Source organism: Pezoporus flaviventris, unplaced genomic scaffold (assembly GCF_033815535.1).
Source record: "Pezoporus flaviventris isolate CSIRO_AGI_PZ_B2104156 unplaced genomic scaffold, CSIRO_AGI_Pfla_v1 ptg000031l, whole genome shotgun sequence".
Taxonomy (NCBI): domain Eukaryota; kingdom Metazoa; phylum Chordata; class Aves; order Psittaciformes; family Psittacidae; genus Pezoporus; species Pezoporus flaviventris.
The window spans coordinates 56566264-56592324 of NW_026892579.1; the positions used below are offsets into that span (position 1 = coordinate 56566264).

At 39.0% G+C, this 26061-nt stretch overlaps 1 protein-coding gene across 15 annotated transcripts in view; it reads left to right on the top strand.

The window, feature by feature from the left end:
• Positions 1 to 25037, top strand: part of MAP4K3 (mitogen-activated protein kinase kinase kinase kinase 3) — an 80619-nt gene extending 55582 nt beyond the window's left edge. For 9 of the 15 annotated variants that reach the window (XM_061461313.1, XM_061461317.1, XM_061461319.1 and 6 more), the window contains 12 exons: positions 1362 to 1403; positions 4259 to 4343; positions 5482 to 5561; positions 8297 to 8357; positions 8444 to 8561; positions 10764 to 10822; positions 13112 to 13215; positions 13913 to 14084; positions 16746 to 16814; positions 16931 to 17023; positions 17950 to 18020; positions 21170 to 21993. In XM_061461313.1, coding sequence (XP_061317297.1) covers positions 1362 to 1403; positions 4259 to 4343; positions 5482 to 5561; positions 8297 to 8357; positions 8444 to 8561; positions 10764 to 10822; positions 13112 to 13215; positions 13913 to 14084; positions 16746 to 16814; positions 16931 to 17023; positions 17950 to 18020; positions 21170 to 21517 — 1302 coding nt within the window. In that variant the 3' untranslated portion in view covers positions 21518 to 21993. Of the gene's footprint in view, positions 1 to 1361; positions 1404 to 4258; positions 4344 to 5481; positions 5562 to 8296; positions 8358 to 8443; positions 8562 to 10763; positions 10823 to 13111; positions 13216 to 13912; positions 14085 to 16745; positions 16815 to 16930; positions 17024 to 17949; positions 18072 to 18635; positions 19055 to 21169; positions 21994 to 23621 lie in introns of those variants that run through there. The other 6 variants (XM_061461320.1, XM_061461322.1, XM_061461310.1 and 3 more) reach the window with 5 other exon arrangements.
• The last annotated feature ends 1024 nt before the right edge of the window (positions 25038 to 26061 follow it).

Below are 26061 nucleotides of genomic sequence, written 5' to 3' on the forward strand. Positions count from 1 at the left end.
TTTGGCTGGCCCTGGGAAAGGAGCTAAATGGGGGCTGTCAAATGAGTCCTCCTCTTATCCTAGGTGTAGGCATGCCAGGGGAAAAAGAAAAGATGGAGAAACGTAGATTAAAGGTCCAGATATGCAAGCTGTTGTCTGCTGGCCTCTGGAGCTCTGGGTTTCAGGGTTTAGGAGCTTTTGTTTAGTGTCCATCTTGAGCTACATACAGTCATGTGAAGTTGCACTCATGGAGAGAAAGCAGTTTCACTCCATGTGTAATCTGATCCATCTGTGAGCAGAGGAAAGGGAATATTTCTGCATCCCTTTCTGCTCTTCCAAGTGAGTTTTTCCATAGCTTTCTGGAATAGCTTCCAGGGTGGCACTCTATTACTTTAATGCAGAAGCAAATGTGGGAATGAATGTGAGACAGGAGAGTGTGGGGCATTTGGAGTAAGATCAGATTAAACTTAACATGGAACTGTAGTCTTCAGGGGTTTCTTCTAAGGATGAGGTTGGAAATGTCACCCTTTTGAAAGTGAAGAGAAAATAGAGCAGAAACGTTGTGGATGTTTTTGTTTTGGTTTAAGGAAGTACTTTGGAAAGCATGATTTCCTGAACTGATTTGAGCATCACATTTGAAATGGTGTGTTGGAAATTTCCTGTGTTAACCTGTAAAATACATTTCTTTGGAAGCATATTTCTACTAAGAAATTGATACAGATATAGGAAAGTGGGTCTAGTACTAATTGATACCCGCTTGTAATAGCGAACAATTGAGCAATTGCTGCAATGTTGCTTAAACTTTGTATTGCTGCATATGGCATTCTTTCAGGCATCATTGTAATGTGAAAGCATTGCACAATAGGCTATGCAGACATTCAGTAAGGAGATACTAGGGAATCATAGTAGATGTTTTAGTGAAAGCAAATGATCTGGTAGTTAGTGGTGTGTGGTCAATAGAGGATGTGGTTAGGAAACTCGTACAGAAATATGGAAGTGTTGGTTGGAAGCAAGGTCTGTGGCCCAACCTCATGCTTAAAAATGGGAGTGTTGCCAAAGGTTAGCCATGGCTTTCCTATCTCATACATGTGGCACAGCAGTGTCCCAATAGGTGCCTAGTGCCTTCCAGTTATCAAGGTCTAGAAACACACAACACAACTCTATTGTCTTAAAAATCTTCAGGGAGGGGTTTATATCTGTTTTATGTAAATATAAGTACTGGCTTTCTATTTTCTCCTAATATAATTATTAAATGCTTTTAAGAACATTCTAAAAAAAACTTTAGACTTATATTTTGGTTATGCTGTAGTATGGGAATGTGCATTTTTCATGCGTATGTGTGCATGTGAGTGTAAACACACTTTTTAACTTCTGTTTTCTAGAAACCAATTAGTAATGGCCTTCCTCCCACACCTAAAGTACACGTGAGTATTAATGAGTCACAGAAATGCATGTTGGAAGCAGGACATGTTTTCTTACTAAAGCTGAGAGAGTGCATTTTTTGAATGTTTGTAGGGTCTTCTTTTAATTATAAAAGCCAGTATCTCTTGGAAATATTAAGCCACAGGCACGGTATTTCGGCAGTCACCCTTGGCTTTGTGCTTTTGAAGTAAACTTCGGAATGTTTTTTATTAGCTTCTTAATGAAAAAGTGATGAATGAGAGTTTTGTGACTGATGCTACAGAAGTTCTTTTGGTATTTAGGGTACTTGCTGTTCTGAGGAACTTATGCCTCTTGGGTACTACAAACAGCTCAAAGCTTATGCTGTGCAGCTCTAGTCTTCAAAACTTCTGAAGATAGGATTCATACATTTCTTAGGGCTTGAAACTATTGCAGACATCTGTGTGCACCTTCATAACATAAATTCTAGTTTGCTTTAATTGTAATATCTGTGTGGCCTTATCACTGTGCTTCATTTGCAAAGTCAAGCTATCAATTTAGCCAGCTCTCTGATCAGAAGGGCCGGTCTTTACTTCCTTTTGACCATTTGTTTCTGCCCTCGCCATTTTCTTCCCTGTGTGCTGGACCATGCATTCATATAGTTGTGCTGTGCACCAAATGGGGAATTCATCTGATCTTCAACAAAACTTTTTGCTACATTGCCTCTGAGCCAGGTCAGTTTCTCATCTTTAGATAGACAATAAAATTGCTATGAGGCTGTGTAAGTGCAGATGATTCTATTTTTTGCTTCCTAGCCATTTTAGAGAAGAACAGGTTAAGGTAGACGTAATGCGTCTGTTCCTTAGAACTGTAAACTGTTGCATAAATTCACAGGATTGTTCCAGAGCTCTGAATTCTTGGTATGTTTAGCATTGTTTGTAGGTCAGTCCTATTTTAATAAACTAGATATTAAACTAAATACATGGCCTTAGGAGTGTGTACTTGAAACTAGTGAATGATAGAAACTTGGAAGGGCTCCTAGCATTGACAAGAACCAAATCATCATCATGAGAGGGAGGTAAGATAGATTTAGTGACTGGAATGAGAAAAAGGGCACAAAATAAATAGCTCAAAATAGTCATATGTGTTGCATTTTTCCCGCAAGCTTCAGGGACAGGCCATCAGAAAATTACTTGAGTTGCTAATATAATGAAGCTGTAAAAAGGGGCTGACTAAAAGGAAACTTCTGAAGCTGATCAAGTGAGTCATTGGGTATTGGACTGCTCTCTGCACATTTATGCATCTTTGTAGTGCATCCATTCTCTGGTTCTGATGATGGCCAGGTTAGAAACTCTGCCCTCTCCTCCTCTTTCCTCATCACACCCCACCTCATAGGTATAACAAACTTTCCAACCTTTCTGTTAAGTATTGATTTGGCACTTATATTTTCCACGCTGCCTGCTGTCTCCATCAGTTGCCAAATAATGAAAATTTGGGTAAGGAAGGGTTTTTTCTCCCAGGCCGTTGGGATTACTGGACTTCTCTCTGTATGTACCAGCTCCTTGCCTTGATACTCAAGACTTCTGCGGTGGTACTGGCAGTGCGGCAGTCTTCCACATTGTCTTTGTGTAATGGAGTCTTCCTGTTTTTCCAATTTTGCTGATTACCTTAATGAATTTGATTCTTCTCTCATTTAAGCATATATAGACGAAGTCATGGGTTTCATTATAGTGATGCAAGAATGAGACATGTCTGAAGTGCAGAGAAGGGTCCTGTTTCTGCTGCTGTTCATTTTAAAGGGTTAATTTCCTCTTCAAAGTACATTGTGTTCAAAAGTAACTGAAGTGTGCACAGACTTTATTATTCGACAACAGGTTAATAAAAAAAAAACAACAACTTGTCTAAATGTTAACATGAAAGCTGTTGGTTAATTCAGTTTACAGATTGATATTTATTATCGAAGTATTAATGTAGAGTGAAAACATTGCCATTCTGTAGCTGCAGGATATGTAGCTTTGCACAGAGGTGATACCTGCTTATATTCAGGATGACAACATTTACCTATGGCTTCATCTTATATATGGCCAACGTTTGATAAGTTATAATGTTTCACTGAACTTATTGTTGTGCACTACTGCATCATTCTCTTTTATCAACAGTACTGTAGGTCAGCTCTTCTTAGCAAAATAGGATGGGTAATTGTTACGTTGATGTTTGAGGGGAAGAAAGGAAGCCCTGGCTTTTCCTTTTCTGTCTTCTTGAAGCAAATTTATTAAGTATTCGTATAAATGCTACAAATAAATGCTTGTGCTTCACTAGGAGAAAGATGGGCAGACTGATTATATTACATTATGCAAGACACTTAATAGGCAAATGGAGTTTATTAGGGTTATACTGAACAAAGAGATCATCTACCAGAGGTTTCCCTTTGGAAAGCAATCAATATTGAAAACAAATTAACTTGAAACAAATAATAGATGCAACAATCAAAATCTTTGTTTTAGAGTATGACCTAGAGTTTTATTTTGAATGTATGAAATATGGCAAGAATTAAGTTTCTCCGAAACTTTCTAAAGTCACAAAATTCAGGAACCTTTTTCAGGTTTGCCAACTTAAATTAAGCATATAGTTAAGTGCATACAGTTTAAGACTTTTAATTTAAGAGTTAATTCAGAAATGCTAATTATGGTATGTTTGTTCAGAAAGGTCTTACGCACAAAGGGAAAAAAACACTTGAAAAAAATCACTTAAAATCAACTTGTGTGTGTGAGGTTATTTTCCACATGTCAAATGAAACTATTTTAACTTTTTGTTACTACTTTACGTAAAATGAATCCTATTGGGAATGTCACTTTTCTGGTTTTTGTAAGTATCTTTTTAATTGTTTTTACTTCTACAGATGGGTGCTTGCTTTTCAAAGGTTTTCAATGGCTGTCCATTAAAAATACATTGTGCAACTTCATGGATAAATCCGGATACGAGAGGTAATATATTACATATATTTATTCATTTTGTCCTCTTCTCGGATTTAAAGAGTGCTTAGAGGAGCAAGACTTACTTCTTTTAAAACAGACATATTGTAAAGTAGGTTTATTCATAGAAGCAGTAGTTCTTTAATTATGCCTCTGCTCTGCAGTTCAGTGTTTGTTTTTTTAATGAAGATGTGGGGCACAGATTTCAGCTTTGATTAAAGAGAATAAATTACATATCAAAGGTAAAAAAAAAAAAAACCAAACACTTTTGAGTCAAGACTCTTTTCAACATTTTAATCCCAAAGATGCCAATCCTAATCCATTTTGGAAAAAAAACTGACTCCTGGAGGCCCTAGTGGAGATAGATTTCTTTATCATTCACTTTTTTCTTTCTTTCTTTCTCTCTCTCTCTTTTTTCCTCTCCTTTTTTTCTTTCCTAAATCTGTCTGGTCTGCAGATTTCTGCAGATCTCTTTGCGCGTACTTTTTGGTGTTTCATTGTATAGCCTAATGAAAGGGATAATTAGTAACATTGTACTTGCGTTGCCTGCAATTTTCCTTGTTGATTATAGGTTGCATAGACATGCTGCTGAGCCAGTAAGCAAGAAAACACTTAGATTTTATCAGACAATGAAATTATGGAAGTCAAATGTTTTGCATTTGACATCTCAATACAAGATGTCTGTCTTGTTCACATGCCTAAATGCAATCCAGGGTATTAATTATGTTCAAGAAGTGAGGCACCCCCAAAATACTGAGAAAACATTCCAATACTGCTTTTCGAAGTACTCCAAAAGAAGGCCATAAATATGTCACAAAATATATGGAAATGTCCAAATAGAATGATCTATATATATGAGGAAACTATTCACATGAGTTCTTGCTTATGTTGTATCACTGCTGGTTTTTATTCTGATAACAAAATCATAAAAAGCCTGATCTTTCCTAATGTCTTAAAACAACCCCATCCACAAAGCTAAGGTTCCTTAGCAATACTTGTTTTTCAAGCTTTCAAACACCATAACTATTATAGGTTGGTTTGTTTCAATGTGTATAATTAAGTCTTCTCTTGCTAAAGAGCTGCATGCTCTTGTAAAACATACCTTCCTTAAGTCAGAATTCCTAGATTTTCTTTTTGTTTGTATTTGCAGATCAGTACTTGATATTTGGTGCAGAAGAAGGTATTTACACACTGAACCTCAATGAACTTCATGAAACATCAATGGAGCAGGTGTATTTCTGGTTTAATATTTTGGGGAAAAAAATACATCTTATTTTTTTAGCCACTCAGATTTATGTTGTATAATCCTTGTAAAAATTGTCTTTACAGTTACATAGGCACTAGCCACACTGAGATTTATCTTAAATGCTTACTACTGAGGATACCTTTAAGTCGCATTTAAGTTTTGTGTCGGCTGAACCGTGTTTAAGTAGGAGATCTACGTATATCAATGTGTTGACCTTCATCAGAGTGCGTTGTCCTGCAGCTAAATAATCTATTAAAATAGTATGGAATTTTCCTGGTATATCTTTGATGAAAGTTTCTATTTTTTTTTAATTTTTTTTTTGAAAGCTTTGATGCAAGATAGAATATTTGGAGCAATATTTGTGTCAGCTCCAGGGGAGCAAGGAGATCCTTTATACACTAGATTCCATTTTTTTTTTTGTCTTAAAAGCAGCTTTGCTGACAAGACTCAGCTTACTGAATCCCAATTAAAATCCTGTCTTTGCAGAATCTTATAAACGGGAGGTGTTTTTGAGGGGATACTGGGGAGGGGGAAATGCCAATTGCAGGCTTTTCTGTATGGTGTCTTCTCCAGCTCTTCTGTTAATCTCTGAGACTTGTTTTCTTTCCTGCCTTCTCCCTAACTTAGGGAGCTATGCATCTGCCATCAAGATGGAGGAATTTGCAAGGACAGCCTTCACACTGTAAGCTGGAGGCACTGGTGTTTGTTAATCTTCCAGGGTCCAGACGTAGTAGATGTCTGTTGTGTTGAGAAGAAGGCCTAGCTAGCTTGCACTGAGCTCCATGTAACCCATAATCATACTGGTGCTTGAGTTACCTAGTTTAAACTTAGCTCAGGTACCTCTCTGCTGCTTCACTATGGTTGTAAAACCTATCCTGAGAAATACCACTAATACAATAATTCTTGTAGGTCAGGTAGACAAAGGAAAGTGTTGGTTGTTCTGGGTTTCGTTTGTTTTTTTTTGGGGGGGGGGATTTGGTTTGGGTTTGGCTTTTTTGGGGGTGGGGTAGGGTTGTTTTTAATTGGCAAGGAGAATAAGTGTAACAAAACTCATGCTCTCGTGTCCATTCTTGTTTTCTCCAAGCACCATGTTCTGTAGTCCATTGCCTAGGGAGCTTTTAGGGACATGTTTTAATGAACACTAGAGCACTGAGTGATGAGAAGAGGTGCTTGTAAAAACAGTCAGTCATATGTGGAACAGGAGGAATGGGTGACAGGTCAATCAACCTGCAAATCTGAAGTATTGCTGCTGTTCTCTAATCTTTGGATCCAGACCTGCTAAGTCACAATATGGTTATGCAGCTAGAGAAGGTCAATCAAACTTGCACATTAAATTTGGATAAAGCCAGCATGGTAGATGATTACTGTAGGTTTTTCTTACAGTATGTTTAGGTTACGGGAAGACTTCAGGAATACAAATGCACTCTCTTATTGCATCTTTATTTATGATAACAGGCAATAGGGCTTTAATAGCATTTTCAAGTTCTGTTTCACTTCGTTGTTTGCTCTATAGGCTGATGTAATTCAGTGTAAAAGCAGAAGTAGTATTCTTAGTTATTTTTCACTGCATTCCACTTCACTAATAGACAAAGCAGAAATAACTGATGTTTCCAGGATTTAGCGCAGCTTCAAGATGAATCTCTTGCTCTTTGGCAGAAAAATCTTTCAGTTAATTTACAAGATCTCCTCAGATCTTTCTAATAAACCAGCAGTGAGTGCTTTGTTTTGGGTGGTTTTGGTTTTTTTTTGTTTTTTTGTTTGTTTGTTTGGTAGGAGATTTTGCTTGTTTTTCGAAGGGCAAAGGAGATGAGTGGTCTGTCTGGCCCAGTGGTCTATTTCCTGAAGTGGGAGTGCAAAGTGACCATGACAGTGACCACTGTCCACTGTCTGTTCTTCTCAGACTCAACTACTGTCATGGAATTGGGGATGTTGGAGGATTCTGGCTGTTTGCTTCTTGTGTCCATTTATGGGAATGTTGGACATGAATATGTCTAATCCCTTGTTTACACTGTTGATACTTTCCATCTCCATCACCTCTTGGGGCAACAAAGTCCAGAAGTTATGTGAGATGGCGGAAAGAAAGTACTATTTTTTGTATTTTTTTAATTTTTTTTTTTACATTTCTTTTTTGTTTTAAAAATACCTTGTCAGTTCAACACTATCTTTCTAGTAATCCTGGGGTATGACATCAATTCTACCTTGAACATTTTTACACTCCTTGATCGCTTAAATGAAGTATATTGTCATATGTGGATGGAGAGTCGCTTCAAGTGCCAGTTTTACTTGTTTCAAGAGATTTGGACTATTGCAGGCTTTAGAAGGGCTATGCTTTGTTTATTGAAGTTTACTATTGTTAAGGTCTTCTCCTTTGAAGGAGAAAGTTTGGTAGTTTTGAAATTTTTAAAAGGATTGATTTTTATAATGATGTCTCATGGGCTAATTATAGTATTCTTGAAGACATGAATATAAAACATGCTAATTGTCTAAATGTTAATGTGTATGTTAAATATAGTGTGTGTGCCTAAGATTTACTCTGAATTAACTCTGGAATCCAGGTGAACATTACTTGGCTTAAGCTAATTTCTGCTACAAAAAGCAAGTCAATATTAGTTTTGTCCTGTCGTCTATGCAGATATTAATCAATCAACTTAATGTGTCCACATTTTGTGTATATGAGATTGAATGCTTTTCTTTCTTCATTTTTCCTTTCCTTTATCAGCTATTTCCTCGAAGGTGTACGTGGTTGTATGTCATGAACAATTGCTTGTTATCAATATCTGGTAAGTTACTGTGCTATCTCCAACTGTTAGTGGTGGTAAACATTTGGTTTTGTATTTGAAGTGTGGTTTTGTTTTCTAATTAACAGGTAAAGCTTCTCAGCTCTATTCCCATAATCTACCAGGACTCTTTGATTATGCAAGGCAAATGCAGAAGTTACCTGTTGCTATCCCAGCACATAAACTTCCTGACAGAATACTTCCAAGGTAAATACATGTCGTCAGATGTATCAGAATATCTTAATTTGGGAGTTCAGAATATGCTTGTGAAACTCGAGGAATATCAAATAACATGGAGCTCTATTCACAGTTTGTCATGGATAACTCCTATGGGCATTAGTCAGTGGGTGGACCTCTAAACTTACATGAATCAGGATATGAATATACTCCTGTTAGATAAATGTGGTTTGGTACGTCTTAGCTTTTTGTCATGAAGCCTCTTGTTTGAGGGCATAGCTCTTTTCAGGTATAGTCTAGTATGGTAAAACCTGGTTGTTCTTGATGCTAAACAAGATTTAGGGTCAGTATTGTTCTTCTTACATTTCAGGCAAGTAGAAATGGTGACCTTACATTAGTTACTGTGGGCCCTATCTTTCCATTCTACTTAAAGTAAAAGTAAAAATTGAGGATGGATAATCACTTACTGCAGAGGGAATAGTCTCATGGATTATTTTGTAGGCTGGAAAGAATAGAACTGGAATGCAGATTTGACATTCTTCATTGCCTAGTCATTTTTCACAGGCCAGTGTAGAAGATCCTTTTCATCCCAGATGCCTACAGCACATTGTGTATGCAGTCCCTCCAGCCATATTTACTAACAAGTGCATACAAAATCTCAGGGACACAACGCTGGCTGACAAACCAAGCCTTAAAGAGACCATTCAAATCCAAGAGGAATAGATAGCAACACTAATCTAGTTTGCAGAGATGCTTTTGATTCTTAAAATATATATGGAATCATTGGTTCTTCTTGTATAATAGACTTTCTGTTAGGAAATTGTATTATAGGAGACATAATTTTTTGCCATCTTTGGTTCTATTAACAGCCTATTAACATTTAATTCTTGGGTTCAGGAAAGGCTTCTTGTTCAGTCATCTGCCAACATAATGGTGCAGCACTCCTCTGAAAATTGTGTTATTCCTAGAGGCTAAATGCTAATTAACTAAGAGGTAATTTGTGCCTTGAATCGTTGTCTTCTGTGTGTCTGTGCCATTGTTCTGCTCCTCTCTATTCCAAACTAACTTTGATGTGAGGACTGCATCAGCAGTGGACTAATAACTGTAATTATCATTAAGGATCGTGTGAGGGAGACCTTCAGTCTACATTCAGCCTGGAATGACACGTCACTTAAGCTGCAGAGGGCTCAGAAAATTTCTTGTCCAGTCATGTCGCTTCCCTAGAAAAATGCAGCATAACCTGAATGTGTGAGTGCCAAGGCAGTCCTTCAAACACAGGAGAGATTCATTTAGATAATCCATTTTTCTGTTTTATCCCTTGCTGTAAGGCATCAGGGTAGTAAGATTTAGCCTGACAGAAGTGCATTTGAAGCATGGAGAAGAGCATTATTATATCAACGTAGAAATGTTAAAAGCAAAGTTTTCTATAGAGAAAACGCAAAACAAAATAGAATTCGAAGTCATTTGTGAGGTTTGTATATTCATCTGCAACATGGTCTAAGCTGAATTTATGATAACTTGGTAGGCAAACATTCAGCAGCAGAAAATGTCTCTGGTAAGTCTACATTCCAGCTTCTTTCCCTTGAGTGTCCTTGAACAGTTTCTTTCAAACCTTCCATGGCTTCTTCCAAGCAAAATCTGTGGCCAGTACTCAGCTTTCATGCTGCTCAGTCCTGCATTATCGGTCACTTCTGGACATTTGAAAGGTGCTGAAATGGTTTTGACTGCAATATTTACCCATCAGTCCAAGCAAGCTCTCTGGTACAGTATCATTTGCCATACCCTTTGGGTCCACATGTCTTGTCTTTGAATTACAATTATGTCCTTGGGACAAGAGAGGCCTTTGTGTTGTCAGTGTAGTATCCAGCACAAGATGTAGTAAGTTACAGCGTTACAAAGAAGAATGATTGTGTGAGTACCTGTGGATATCCCAGGCATGTGTATAAATACATATAATTAAATAGTGGTAAATGACATTTGAAGGTATTGAGGTATCTATTGCTCTCCATTCCTGACTTTTCACTGCATTTATAACGTTGCATAACTGAGCAACATCTCAGTGCTAACAGAGGGATCACCATGTATGTTCTAGGCATGTCATTTTGAGAAGAAATACACACATACATAGTTTTTCTGGGGAGCAAATAAACTTTTCTCACCAACAGCTCACTAAAAAGCAAATTCATTCAGTTGTTTTAAGTTGACCAATAATTCTGTCTTTGTATCTTGTAGGAAGTTTGCAGTATCTACAAAAATTCCGGATACTAAATGGTGTCAGAAATGTTGTGTTGGTAAGTAAAGATCTGCAGAATAAATGCCAAGAAGCAGTATAGATGATGGCAGTATTAAAGTTACTGAGTCAGGTTTAGGAGGTGATAGGAGAAGATACTTTTGTCATTATTATGAAAAGATACATTTGCAGGCAGTGAACTCGTTCAGGTTAGTCCCTGAGTTTAAGCAGTGGAAAGCTTTCCCAATTTGCTTTTTATTTTGGAGGACAATTCTTACAAACCTCAAAGAAGGAGAATGCATGTCCAGTTTAAACCAGCTCTTGGGAAGAACCTAATCTCCATGGCTGGAGTGACTTAAAGAGGTTGCCATCAAGCTTAAGTAGCCTAGGCTTAGGTAGCCTGACATCTAGCACAAGTTCCAGCTATCAGTATTGGATGATAAAAAGCAAGGAGTATTTTCAGTTCTTTGAGGACTTGTGTTGTCTCTGAAGCCTTTAAAGTGTGTTCAAAGCACTGTGTTAAGGCATGTTTTAAAAAGGGTGGTGGGAGCAGGTAGATTAAAATAAATAAAGTAATATTAAAAAGAACCAGGAAAGGTAACTCCTGGGGTCAAGCTCTTGTCCCTGGGAATGTTTCACTTGGTGTTCTGTAGTCAAATGTTTGGTGTGAGGATTTGTATTACACAGGAGATTCAGAGGCTCAGTGGTGAGCATCTGTCACCTATCCTGACAAAAATCTCCCCAGTATTGCTAAAACATATGATGTTATCTCTTCTTTGTCCAGCTCACCTGTTAAAACTTGACTTTTTCTGGTATGCAGATGCTCTAGGGCGTGATAGGGTATTAACAGTATGTACTGTGTATGTTCAGGCCTTGCCCTAATTGAGGCATCTAATTGAGCTGTAATGGATGCTGGAGGGAACACCTGAAGGGGTGGAGCAGGATCAGAGTAGGTAGGAATGCTGCTTTCTGACATGAAAATTAATTTGGAAGTCCATATGATTTTAGGTCTCTGTTTATGAAATGAGAATCCTAGTGGTGTGCTCCTCTTCAGTCTTATGGTTTCTGTACTAACAGGCACAGAATTGAATAAGAGTGCCATGGGACTTTGCATCACAAGAGGGGGACTGCTGTCTTGGCATGCAGGGATAGGTTAGCCTAACAAGCCTGGAATCCTCCTCCTATGATAGGAGTAAGTAGTAACAGGGATGTCTGCAGATGGCAGGTCCAAGGGGAGAAATAACAGATTCCCCTCTCCTGCTGTACTTATTACCCACAGCCTGAGCTGCAGCATTCCTGCTGGCAGCATAAGTACCCCTTTGGCCTGGGGGAAGCAGCAGTGCCACAGGAGGCAGAAACAAACAAGAACTTCTGGTCTCGTTTCTCCACCTTACAGGTGTTGGTAATTGCATGTTTTGTGTTTTCTGCTGCTGAGTTCAGCCATACCACGGGTCACACCAGGCATTATTTGCTGCCGTTTGCACTTGGTCTGACAGATGTTGAGTGAGGACTTGGATTAATGAAATTAAACTTTGATGTGTAAGGTGCCAAGGGATTGCTAGTGGATTTTCTTGGCAGTAGGGTAGCATAAGCATATTTTACTTACGTAGATAGTACTGGATTGTAGAAGCTCATTATGTGAACTGTGGTGTTCATTGCCTGATGTCCTTTAACATCTGGTCTTTAGATGTAGTTGTACAAAGTGTGAAGTAACACCTGTTTGTCTTGATAAGCTGGTGAAATTTTGTCAATACTGTAGAATTAAAGTTGTGAAATTTCGGATTTCACAGCGCCCAATTTTGCAATGTTATTGTTCTCTTCCCATTTTTAATTGAGCTCTTACAAACAGTAGAAGAGCAGGAGTTGAGTGGAAATAGATGATGTCACTTAAAAAAAACCAAACAGATTTCCTGCTAATCTATGACAAATACAGAGCTCCTGGATTTCATACTCACTGTGACAGTGCTTGAAAGGCAGCTGAGCAGTTCTGAAGTGATAGCAATAGTTCAGTTCCTGCTGGATTAATTGTCAAAACAGCTGTTCTTTAACAGCTTCTCATGATGATCTGGAGTAGTTTAGGCAAAACAACATGGTAGAGCAAGATACCTCAAATATACATTCAGGTTATTAGCTGCTCATGACTGGTGAAAGGGCAGACCATGCACCAGCATGCTTGCTGTCACTATTTTCATAGTGTGGATGCTGATTTTTCAGAAGCTTCCCTATATAAAAGATTAGAGTGGTGGTGGTGACTTAAAAATAAATTTATGGACTGTAATTTGGTTGGAAATTGTTTATTTTATTTGCTTGTATTGTACGCTAATGTGTTCTACCTCTCCTTTTTTGGCAGTGAGGAATCCGTACACGGGCCACAAGTACCTTTGTGGAGCACTACAGTCTAGCATTGTTTTGTTAGAATGGGTTGAACCAATGCAAAAATTTATGTTAATCAAGGTAATATTAGAATAAGGTGAAATTTCTTATGTTCAGTTCTATTTATCTTGAATGACCATTTCTTGAGTTAATACACTTTTCTCTTGGTTTCTTTTAAATTTCTTTGAAAATAACTATTTAAATAATATGTATTAACTGACTCAGAATACTTATAGGAATTTTCTTGGTTTTGTGGTGCACTTCAGTTAAAAAAGAAAACCCTTCTCTTCATGAACATTGTGTTTTAGTTGCACAGTAAAAAACTGGCTGACAGGCTGATACATGGCCGAGTGGAGTGATAACATGGGTTAACATCCGGCTTGCTCCCATACCAGAGAGAAGGTGGCTGTTTATTTTATGCTTTGTGACACTGGAGGTGCCCAGAACTCATGTAGGGATGCAGCCACTATAACTTGATCAGCCTGGCAGCCAACTTAGAGACTGCATAGCCAGGGAAAGCAATGGTGGGTATAGCACTCGTGTCATCTGTGTGCAGCTGCACAGGACACACATCGTATTTTATTTTAACTGAATTGGCATGAAGACTCTAACCTTGTTAACTCAGGCTTTTTGTATCTATCAGTTACTGTTATCTGAAGAGGTAAACTTAATGTTCTAAAATGTATGGCATAAAATTTACCATACAGTTTAAATACCTAATAGTGACTCAGACTAAACTTGTTTTGTTTCTAATGCCTATTTTTGTTTCTTAATCTAGCACATAGATTTTCCTGTACCTTGTCCACTGAGATTGTTTGAAATGCTGGTAGTCCCTGAGCAGGAATTCCCTTTAGTTTGTGTTGGTGTCAGTAGAGGAAGAGACTTCAACCAGGTGGTGAAGTTTGAGACTGTCAACCCAAATTCTACCTCTTCATGGTTTACAGAAACAGGTTTGTACACTGTTATAATTGCATTCAGAAATGCTCCTTGCTCTTCTGTTACAGCTGAAGCACTAAAAAGGTAGTTTCCTATGAGAAAACTAATGGTTAAATCATTGAGGCTAAGTGATCATTGTAAGTTCTCTTTAAATCTGTTTGTACTTGCTTGCACATGCACTTTTTTGGATGTTTCTAGTTGTTGAACTGATTTGATTTCTTGAGGTTTTTGAGTATTGCAGAGTATGGAGCTGTGGGGTTTTTTGCATTCCCATAAATCAGAGTGTACTTGACTATTGCCCACTGTGCTGTTCTCTACCCTGGCAGCGTGATGTCAGTTTATTTAATAGATTTTAATAGAATTGCACTCCGAACAGTTTCTTTCATCATCTCTGTAGGTGTAGTTTGTCTCTTCTGCAATAAGCCAGTGTGATTAGAAATGAGGTTATCAGCTTCTTGCTGAGAGAGAGCATATTTCTATTCTCCCCATGTTTGTGGAAAGAGATTAGGACCGCTGGTAGCAGGAAGCCAGGTATCTGTCTGTCACTGGTCTGGGCACCATGAGTGAGAAGGCCACCATGTGAGCAACAGTATAAATAGTCTTAAGAAAGAAGTGTTCTAAGGATTAATTTTTAAGAGTTGCAAGCCCCCCCCCCCCCCCGCCTAAACCTAGAAGCAGTAGTGAGCTGACCCCAGTCATAGCTTCCATGTTTAGAAGCAGTAAATAGCTTTGTTATTACCAGACATAGAGCCCTTGTTGATCCATGATGAATTTATACTTAGTCCTGTGCTGGCATATACTTATCTGGCTGATGGTGTACCATGCAGTTCGCTAAGAAGAACAGTTTCCACTACAAAGATGCCTGCTGACTTTCTCACTGCTGAAAAGTGCGTCAGATTTTGACACACTTTAAAGAACAGTTACAGAAACCAATGTGATCAATGGATGGCTGATTAATACACTTCAGAGTACAATTAACTACTTGAAAGTGCATTTTACTTTCAAACTTACACATCTGTTCATGTAACTGTGTGGCTTGGTTAGAGTTCATAAAAGTAGAAAACTGAAGAGAAATTTTGACCCATGATGTCCTGTTGTCATTCTTCTCTCAGTATTATCTGCACTGTGGAGGTGTCCCTGTCCATTGCAGGGGGTTTGGGACTAGATGATCTTAAAGTCCTTTCCAAACCATCCAATTCTATGATTCTATGAATAATAATTCCTTCATGGTTCCTTTTGTTTTAATGTAGAAAATTTAACATTGCATTGTGTCTTCCCAAAAGGTACACTTCCTTAGCTTCCTTGGGTCATTTGTGTGTTCTTGTGTTGTTTCTATGTTGTTATTTTCTGCTATTTGTTTGACTCCAATTTAAAACCTCATGTTGTATTGGCTTATTCCTGTCCCCTGCTGGCAAGAGATGGATAATGCAATGAAACGGATTTTTCAGCGTTTTTTTAAATGAGGCAAGGGTGTACCATATGGTAACGAACAGTGCCCATCACACAGTTTCTACAGTAGTGTTCATTGTTTGGCGTTTGATATTTTTCTGTAAACGTCTTCTAAAGATGCTAAAAAAAAAAAGAAAATAAGCTGGCAAAGACTCTAGTGCAGGGGGTTTCTCCTGTGCCATCCTTCTGGTAGCTTCAGCAAGTACAGTGCATGTTTCCGCATCACATAATGTGGTTGCACAGATGTGTGTCCTCCAGTCCTTCTGTTGCATGCTTTCATCATGGCTGTATCCACCTTTGGTTAAGACCGTACATTAGAAATTGGTCAAAATCATAAATATATGACTTCCAAGACAAACAGCAAAAAAGAGATGGAGTGACCATCTCAAGGAGCATGTGTCTGCCATCATCCTCGAGAAGCTTTTTGCTTCTCAACAGGACCATGGATTTTATTCTTTAACTGAGAGCTGCTTTTGTATTTTAGGTAACATGCTCTAATTTCTCATCTCTAACAGATTTAATTAGTTTCTCTTTTCTGTATGAAAGAACACCTACAGAATTGTTGGCAGTAATGCTGAATTAGTAAGAGCTGCTTTTTGTGTAATGTCAGTGTCAACAAACAAATGAACCAAAGCTGTACTTCTCTTGAGCTGATGTGTCCACTAATTCCTGGTGGGTCAGATTTGTTTACTGTGATGGAGACTGCTGCAGCTGTAATGCAGGAGAGGACCGTGACCCTTCTTTTAAGAGTTTGGAGAAGGAAATAATAATCCCCTATTTTTTGGAGATTAGGGATGGAAAACCTGAAAATAGCAGCAAGAATTAAGTACTGATATTAAGTCCCTAGCAGTAGAAGAAAAATGGAATGAAACAGCATTCAGATTTAGTATGGACAGTCTCATATATCTGCCTTTTTTTGCCACAGCAATATTAAATTACACCAACAGATAATATAGGGAGAACAATGTATACCTGAGTTTGCTTTTGTGACTTGGCTCACAAAAGGCTGGGTTAAGTTCATACTTTAATATTACAGCTTCAGTTTTCCTGTCACAGTCAACATGTTGGATATGTGGACATGCCTCTCTAAGAGAAGATAAATGTAAGATGATTGTTTTAAGTAGATGAAAACACACTAACCCATTAAATTTTCTCAGTCTCTAGAACTTCCATTTCAGATTTCATGCTAATTTATGTTATGAACTAACACTGTCATTTTTTTATAGACACTACAGAGACAAGTGTTGTACATGTAACACAGCTGGAGAGAGATACCATTTTGGTGTGTTTGGATTGTAAGTTCTGGTATCAACTAAATACATACATATGCATGTACATGCATACTGTCTGTCTTCAAATTAGGTCACATTGAAGATTGATTCTTGGTTGACATGTCCTATTTATTGTCTAGGCTGCATAAAAATAGTGAATCTGCAAGGCAGGTTAAAATCCAGCCGCAAACTGTCGTCTGAGCTCACATTTGACTTTCAGATTGAATCAATAGGTAAGTTCAATTTTGTTATTAATATTGAATATCTGGGTAGACTAGAAAGCCATATGAAATTTAACAAGAGCGAGTGCCAGATTCTGTATCTGGGACAAGGTAGTCCTGATTATGTAAGATGGGGGATGAGAGGCTGGAGAGCAGCCCTGCAGAGAGAGATCTGGGGATTTGGGTTGATGGCAAGCTGTGTATGACTAAACACTGTGCCCTGGCAGGCAAAAGAGCTACCCACGTCCTGGGGTGCATCAAGCACAGCATAGTCACAGGAGTTGACTGTTCCACTCTATGCTGCACTGGTGCAGCCCCACCTTGAGTACTGTGGGCTGTTGACAGATTTTTCCTGGGAACCTACACACTTACCCTGTCCTTGAGGAAAGCCCTAGACCCATTTGCTTTCACAGGGTGCAAATGCAGGTGTCTGTCACTGTATTTGTGACAAGGGCTGGGAAGTAAAAGGCTCTGTAAAGCTTCCCGTTGCTGTAGGACTGTATTAGCCAATAGTTGCTGGGAAATGAAAAATGTCACTGCAGTATCCCTGTCACTTTCTTGCTAAAATTTGATACATATTTTCTATATTAATTATGTATTTTCAATATATAATTTATGTATTAGAATGGAGAGGGGTTTCCTGCTGAAAGGAAAGGCCGGCCATGTTTAGGCCTAGACAGAAGGACAATTGTAGAAATTTTTCTGGTTGGGTGGTAATATTTTTTAACCCTGCACCTTAAACAAAAAAATACGTAAATGCAGCTACTTTTGAGGCAAGTTCAGTGATTCGTGAGAGACATTCTGCAATCTGTGTGAGTGAATGTGATAGACTAAAACATACATGTACAGATTTCAGAACTGCAGTCATATACTTTTGGCCTTAAAAGCATGAGTTGACACTATGCCTCAAAACTGATTCCAGTGTTCTTTGTTACCAGTCTGTCTACAAGACAGTGTGTTGGCCTTCTGGAAACATGGTATGCAAGGAAGGAGTTTTAGATCAAATGAGGTGAGTACTACATTTAGCTTCAAATTCTAGCTTCTAATATAAGCCAGTGTCGTGGTTTAAACCCAGTCAGGTAACTCATTCACTCACTTCCCCCCTTCTTTCCCTCCCCCTACTCCCGGAGGGACGGAGAGAATTGAAAAGAATGCAACTCCCACGGGTTGACATAAGAACAGTTTAGTAACTAAGGTATAACACAAATCACTACTGCTACCACCAATAATAATAATGATAAAGGAAATAACAAGGGAAGAGAATACAACATCTCACCACCAGCCAACCGATAACTTGCCCCCCCCAAGCCCGACCAAGCACCGACCCATACCTCCTCCAACCCTGCAGTCTCCCAGCCCTTCCAGCTCACTCCCAGTTACATCCTGGGCATGACGTGCTGTGGTACAGAATACCTCTTTGGTCAGTTTGGGTCAGGTGTCCTGTCTCCGCTTCCTCCTGGCTTCCCTTCCTCCCTGGCAGAGCATGAGGCTCACAAAGTCCTTGGGCAAACCAAAACATCGCTATCAGCTCTGTTCCCAGGCCGAAAGTCAAAACACTGCACTGCACCAGCTACCAAGAAGGAGAAACATGACTGCTACTGCTGAACCCAGGACAGCCAGGTAGAGGATACAGTAACTTCCTAGGTTAGACCTGGAAGCTGAAGTCTCATTCTAAGCATGTTTCATAAGCTACAAACTGATTAGTGAAGCTATACGATAGCCACTGTCAGGTTTATGACATACAAAACAAAGCAATGAGACCAGGCCATGATGCCACTGAAAATATCCAAGCCTAATTCTTGGGAACATTCATCATCTTCACCTTAAATTGCTTTGAAGACCAATGTCAGTCTCTTAGCCTCTTATGAGTGGGTGCCAGAATTTGAGCTCTGCTAATGACTGCGCACTCCACTGCTGAGCTTTAGCTTTTTGTCAGTGTTGAATGAGTTGCCTGTTGTATTTTAGTCTCTTCCATGTTCCCTTGGCTTACAAATACGTTGAAGATTTTAGTGCCCAGCTTTTGCAAGTATTTTTCATTCTCAGGAGAAAAATGTCAGATTGATCTAGAGTTTTTTTGGTTTGTTTTGGGTTTTATTTTTTGTTGTTGTTTTTTTTTTAGTAAAATGTGTGTAGTCTCTCTTTTTTTCAGCCAGTTTGAGATTTTTAGACATAGTTAAAGCATTATAAATACTTTCTCAATCCCTTTTTTTTCCTCCTTGCTTCAAACCTTGTGTCTTTGTGTGTTAGTAGAAATGCTTTGTAGGATTGTAATGTCTCTTAATTCAGTTATTAAAGAATGTTTACGGACTTCACCAGTTTTTCACCAGTGTCACATTGGCTGAGAAACTGAGCTTATTATGACTGATGTATTTTAATGTATATGTACAGTCATACCATGCCAAGCTTAGATACTCCACATTGTGATACAGCTACATTTATTTGCACAAAGCCACAGTTGACCTCATCTGTGCTGACAGTAAGCTGTTTTTTGTGGTAAGTTGGACCAAAGATTAGAGTCAGACTACTTCTTATTTCCAAGTCTGCAAATGGTTCTTGTGGCATCTGTGCATGCATGATTGTCCTTCTCCCAAGAGCTCATAATGGTGAACTGGAGCACCCTGCTATTAGCACAGACTATGAGAAGGAGATGAGCCTGCTAGGCACTTCTCCAACTCCAGACTCCCTGCAAGGCTCAGTGGATTACTCCACCCATTGGCACTCAGTAGCTCCGATCCAGTTGTTAGAGGACATGTCCCAGAGTACTGCAGAACAAGTAGATGCTTTATATTGTTTATGTAAAGCATAAGGAACTGTGTCTTCTTGCTTTGTTATTGTCAAGCCAAAGCCAGCACCTAGATGAAGAACAGAAGGCAGAACTGAGCTGTTGTCAGCCAGCCACACAAAACTTTCTTTGTAGAACATGTCTAGGGTAAGCTCTCAGGCCTTTTGAAATTCCTCATTTCTCTTGGTTGTCCTACCAGCCACAGCTATTAAGAAAAAAAACTCAACCAACTCCTTTTCATCTCTAGCATGGAAAGCCTGCATTACCAGCCTCAGATGGTGACCATATTTGTTACTTTTGGGGGCATTTTATACAGTGTTTTATGTAGGAAGTGGTTACACAGGACAAAAACCTGACCAACCTAACTTTGCAGCAGGCTTGTCTTTGGTAAAAGTTATTACTTCAGATTTCCTAATCCAGTATCAGTTGGTCTAATTTGGGATGGTTCTTGCTGCTTGCAGTCATTTCCTTCTACAACTGTGACATTCCACAGTGGTTTGATTGAATGGAAAGAATGAAACAGGGAAATGTATTAATGCTGAGATAAGATGCTCAAAATTTGGACCAAGATTGTGCAGACTTAAACCCACAAAAGGGAGGAAGTAATTTTCTTAAAGTGGGGAATGTAATTGTTGTGAATTAATGTTCTCTTGCAAGTTGTCTATACCAGAAATGAATTGACTTAGCTACTAGGATCTGGAAAGATGAATCTCTTTTTGTAAACACTGCTGCGTGTTCATGATGTGACTTGATATGCTTATGATTATGCATTGGGCTTCAGTTGACTTTATTGATTAGCATGATGTTTTCTTTGGTGCTTCAGTATTCATTTGAGCATAAAGATGTATCACAAGTACAGTTGGCCTGCAGTAAACAGCTCTACTGCACTAGTCCGAAATGTCAGAATACTATTTTCTTTTTACAATAAGCATATGTACCACAAATAAGATTGTTTCTCTGTTAAGGTTTTCAGAATATGAACATATTGCATTGTTACTGTAATTCAGAATTTCAACCAAATGCATTTTATGTGTGATTTACCTGCCCTTTCTGGAGATCTACTGTAGGGTGAGACAAATTGCACCCTACAGCTACCTGTTTCAGTCACGGCTGTAAAGAGAATTGCACCGGGAGCTCAGATACTGAGCTGACCCCTGCTGTTGTACTTGCAGTTGCTACAAGAGGAATTCATGTAACACGGCAGAAATTACAGAAAACTTTCAGAATCACTTAAAAGTGATAATTGCATTAAATTCTCTAGCTGATTTAAATCAGCAGTAAATTGGTAACTTCAGTTGTAGTCAGTTCTTAAGGTTGACTTTAAAACAAAACACTCGTGTGCTTAACATGTAAACATTTGTCTTATTTTTGTCTAGATCACGCAAGAAATTTCAGATAATACAAGGATATTCAGGCTTCTGGGATCTGACAGGTATGAAGAGAAGCAAACATGGCATGTTAGAATGAAGAATGTGTGTTCCTCCTATCTTGTACAAATTCTTTTTGCTTGTTTTCTTGTGATTCCTTTTATAGCCACCTTACTCATTCCTTTGTGCACATGTCTACCTTTCTACTTACTCCTTAAAAAAAAAAATCTTCTAAAAGTGTTTGTGGGCTTCCAGAAGTGCTCAGCCATGCCGAGAAGTTCCTTTTTTTCGGCTGCAGTTGCAATCTCCGGGAGTGTCTTCCTTTTTCTGCTGGAACTCTTCTGTTTAACTTGGTGAAATCTTCACTTTCAGATGCTCTACTGCAGGAGCTCATCAAAATCTACATCTTAAGGCAAATGCAAAAAATACTTAAAAACTTAAATACCTCACTTTTACCCCCCACTCTACCAATCGTCCTCCCAGCATGACAGCTCAGGTCTTGTTAGAGCTCTTGGTAGTTCCCAATGTAGCTGTTTCAGCACCTGCTTTGCAAGACACTAACACTGTGTCTGACCCATTGTATACCAGCTTGGCGAGTCAGTAGCTGCTGTTCTAGGAGTGTCGCCGACTTCCTCAACTTTCTCTGCCTTGCTGTCAAACTGTGTGCTTCTACAACAGCCAGAAAAACAGCAGAAGTTTTGTCTTCAGGGGTGTGTATATTGACATGATGGTTTCACCAGTCATGGATTTATATGAAGTGCAAAGATAGGCTTTAATTTTTCTTTTGAGAATTGCCTATGTCTTATACAGTAAACTCACATTCTTGTGGCACCACCAGAAAATCATATCAACCAAAGGCCTTCCCCGTATTCTGTTTTTCCAGACTTGATGCACAGCCCTGTAATTATCCATAACATCAACAGCAGTGAATGGTGCTGTGGCTTTTATGGGCTAGCTACAAGCAATTTTTGCTGGCTGGGGGTTGAGGATTCTGCTTTACATACAATACCTGATAACTTTTTGGTAATGGGTAGTTGTAAATAATACTCGCCTCTGACCTGAGGGTTTTACTCTCTCTGCTCCAGTGAGGTGTGCGTGCAGCTCAGCTTTATTATGTCATTTCTCTTAGTTGTTGAGAGACACCACAGCTCAATTTAAAAACAAGTCTGACTTCAGAATGGAGTATGACACCACATGGAAAAATAATGTCCTTTTCCCCAAATACAGTTCCATCTATTTGTGGCTTGCAGTAATAGTCTCCCAAGTCTGAGACAATGTTAATTGCATTGCAAAAAACATCTGTTCCAATTTCTTCAGATACTGTTTTGTTTGCAGCTTTGTCGTATTTTGAGCTGTGAAACCGTTTTCCATAACACGTCATTTCCTAGGCAGTTCATAGGAACTGGGCTTCTGAGAAGCCAGAAAACTGACATCAGTCTGATAAGAGCTTGTGTGTTGTTTTCTCCTGGTGGGCAGGAAACTCCTCATGGCATGAGGTGTCATTGCCTTTATGGAGCACACTGAGCAGAGGGTAGGTTTTCTGACTGATGTAGTTCAGAAGCAATCAGCCTCTCCTTGTGTGAATGTACAATAGATGGATTTGGATTTCCTACAATCTGCCTTCACTACAGGGTGTTTCTGGAGGAGAATTCAATCAGGAACGTGGTCCATTTAGCAATTTTACAGTCCTTGCCTGATTTAAAAATCTCAGTTTTTGAAACAGTTGTGCTGCTGATTTCTCTCCTTTGATAAGGGTCTGATCTAGGACATCTTTACAGTCTTTGCAGTTGCAATGTAGGTCCAGCTAACACAGTCTCCTGTCTCCGATGCTGGTCAAAAGCAAATGGCAAGAAAAAGAGTGAGAGAAAAGATTCTGCACGTAGCAGTCCTTTCCTTGAGGACTCTCAGCCTGCAAGTCTTTGTCTCTGGGACTTTCAGAGCTGGAGGAAGCTTCTGTTTTGTTGGATTTAGGTTACCTAGGCTCAGGGAAAGCCTGGAAATGCTCACAGAAGAATCAGCTTTGGTCATCTGTTCTGTTCAGTGACCAAGAGCAGACTAATGACTTCAGAACCAGAGCAAAGCTCTGGGGAAGCATTAGTAGGGGTGTGATAAACCCTCTTCAGAAGCTCCCATGGAAAGGATGAGAGGCAACAGGCATACCTTGCAGCAAGGGAAATTCCAGCTGGATAAAAGAGGGGAAAACATCACAGTGAGGATAGTTGAACACTGCAGTAAGAGCTCAGAGAGGCTGTGATGATCCTTGGAGACCTTGCGTGGACAAGACCCCAAGCTACCTTTTGAGGTTGGTCTTGCTTTGAGAGGCTTTTGGACTAGAGGCCTTCAGGGAAAGAGAAATGATGACCAGTCAGATGGATCCTGGCAAAGAGTATTTGCAGTTACATCCAGGGATGTTTTTAAATGAAAGTTTGTTTTACTATGTCTCCTTTTATTTTCATTATAGGGTTGTGGTGCTGGAGAGTAGGCCGACAGATAACCCAACAGCCAACAGCAATTTATATATCCTGGCAGGGCATGAGAACAGTTACTGAGAAAGAGGGCATGGCAAGGCAGCTCGCCATGACAAGAGAACACTCCTGCTGCAGCAGCATCCATGGCTGGTTGAAATTGCACAGAAGCTGCAGTAACCCCACTTCAGTTACTTCATAATTTATTGTGGCATGAGAGGAAGACAAGAATTGTTTGTGGTATGGACACATGAGCATTATGATACCACAGAAGTGCTTAATTTACTGTTATGTAATCTTTGTACATATGCAGTATTTTTCAGTGAAACTTACTGGTGAAGACCTACACTGACTTCCTGTAGATAGCAGCCCCCCTGTTAAGTACAAGTGTCTTACCTGTACAGATGTAAAACTCACTGAGGATGCAAAAACGAAATCGGGGTACTATTTTAAGGACTTCTCATGTGTTTATTATAAAGTGGGATGCTAGCAACAAATATAGTACATTTAACAACACTATTGTATTTTATTATATGTAATTTACTAATACAAATAAATCTTAACTTTTAGAAATTGTAACCAAGGCTGTAATCAGATTACAATCTTGTTTTAATTAATGCAACACACTGGTGTTCATGTTTGCACAATGTATTAAGATGTGATGTATTTAGTCACAAAGGTAAGCTGTGACTTTGTGGATATGACTCGGGCTTCAAAGTTCCTTTTTTTAGTTTTACTTGGGTAGTTTTCTTTGTGAAACAAACCAGTTAAACACCTGTATTTTTATATTTAATTAAAACTCTCCTTATGATTATTGCTCTATGCTTGAAAACAGTACTTTCTGGATGGGTGTCAGTCCCAGAAAAAGTGGTACCTGGCTGTAACACTGCAATAGGTGTTTGAATTATTAGTGTATACAATGATAAAAATTAGTATTACTGTTCATCTTACTAAATAGATTCATATCATAATGAAAAGGAGCAACATTCCACATTGTGGAAATGGCTCAAAGATGTTGCCATTCTTGACTTTGGGGTTTTTTTTTGGCCTTATAACCATTTTCACACTTTTCTTGATTTTTAGGATGTTAACACATGGCCAAAATAATTTAGTTACTACCTCATTGAAACAATACAACGGTTACTACGCATCACAGGAACTTAGTTTTGATCAGAAGTATTTTTGATTGCTGGTTTCCAATGGAATATGTAAATGCCAAGTTTTAGCAAAATGCACACATTTGACTCCTTTTTTTGTATATGTTCTTTATATTTTATTGTGATAATATACACTAAAACCAAACTAAATTTAAAGCAATTTATGGCCTGCATTATTGTTGTGATTAGTAATTGAAATATGTTCCCTAATGTATATAATGTAAAATAAACTTTTTTTAACATGTTGTTGTACAATTAGATTATCACCTGCACTAATTTTCCGCATAAGACTAAAATGGAACATACTGAGTTTTGAATTCTGCTATTAAATGTTTGTGCCAAACACAGAAGCTGGACATTTCTGAATGTATGAATGGTCACTGCAGCTCAACTCAATTTAGGCTAGAACTTGAGGTTAGGCATTTAATACCCTTTTAGCCTTTAGGCAATGGATATATGTATTTGAGAGAAGTCTTTCCAAATTCCAGTTTGCTTGATTCCTTCTCTCCATCACCTGCTTTTCCACCTCTGTTAATTGTAAAACTAATTACCTTTTTTTAGCAGGGCTATTTTTGCCTGTGGGATTCAGCTCTCTGCCTCTGCTGGCCCCATCTCATTTATTCCCTTGAACTGAACCTCAGCTCTGCCCTGTAGGAGAGGTGGTAATGTAAGCCATGCTGCCGAGAAGCTGAATTCCCAGAAAAGGCCACATACTTGTGCTGCTGCCCAAGGGGAATTTCTGTCCTGCCTCCCGTGGACTGCTCTTGACTCTGATGTGCTCAAAGTAGCTAAATTTTAACCTAGTACAGTATAGCTGATGTGCTGTAAATGCACTTCCTCCTCTGGAGTTTCTGCAGCAGCTGGGGCCAAGTGTCTTGCTGTTTGGGGCTGTTAGGCCATTGCTGAGTTACAAGCAACGGGAGCTAAGGGATAGCGGGTTTTATTCTGGTTGAGCATTTTGGGTGCAAGGATGTGGAAGAGGTAAAAATAAAGAGGACAGGGAAGCGTTGTGCTAGGGCACACTTGTCCCAAGTCTTTGCTTTCCTGCTTTTTGAGGAATTGTCCTGTTACAGGATTTGGAGCCTATGTCACAAAACTGCCTCTCCCGCACCCTGAGCTGCTTGGCTCCTTGGCTGGCAGCTGCCCCCAGTTAAGCCCTGAAATGTGGATGTCTGATCTCCTTTGCTAGATGGGCTATTGTCATGAACGGAAAGCTTCCTTGAGCCAATTCAGTAGGAGCTTCCACCATCCCTGTGCTCATGGAAGGTCATGATCAGTC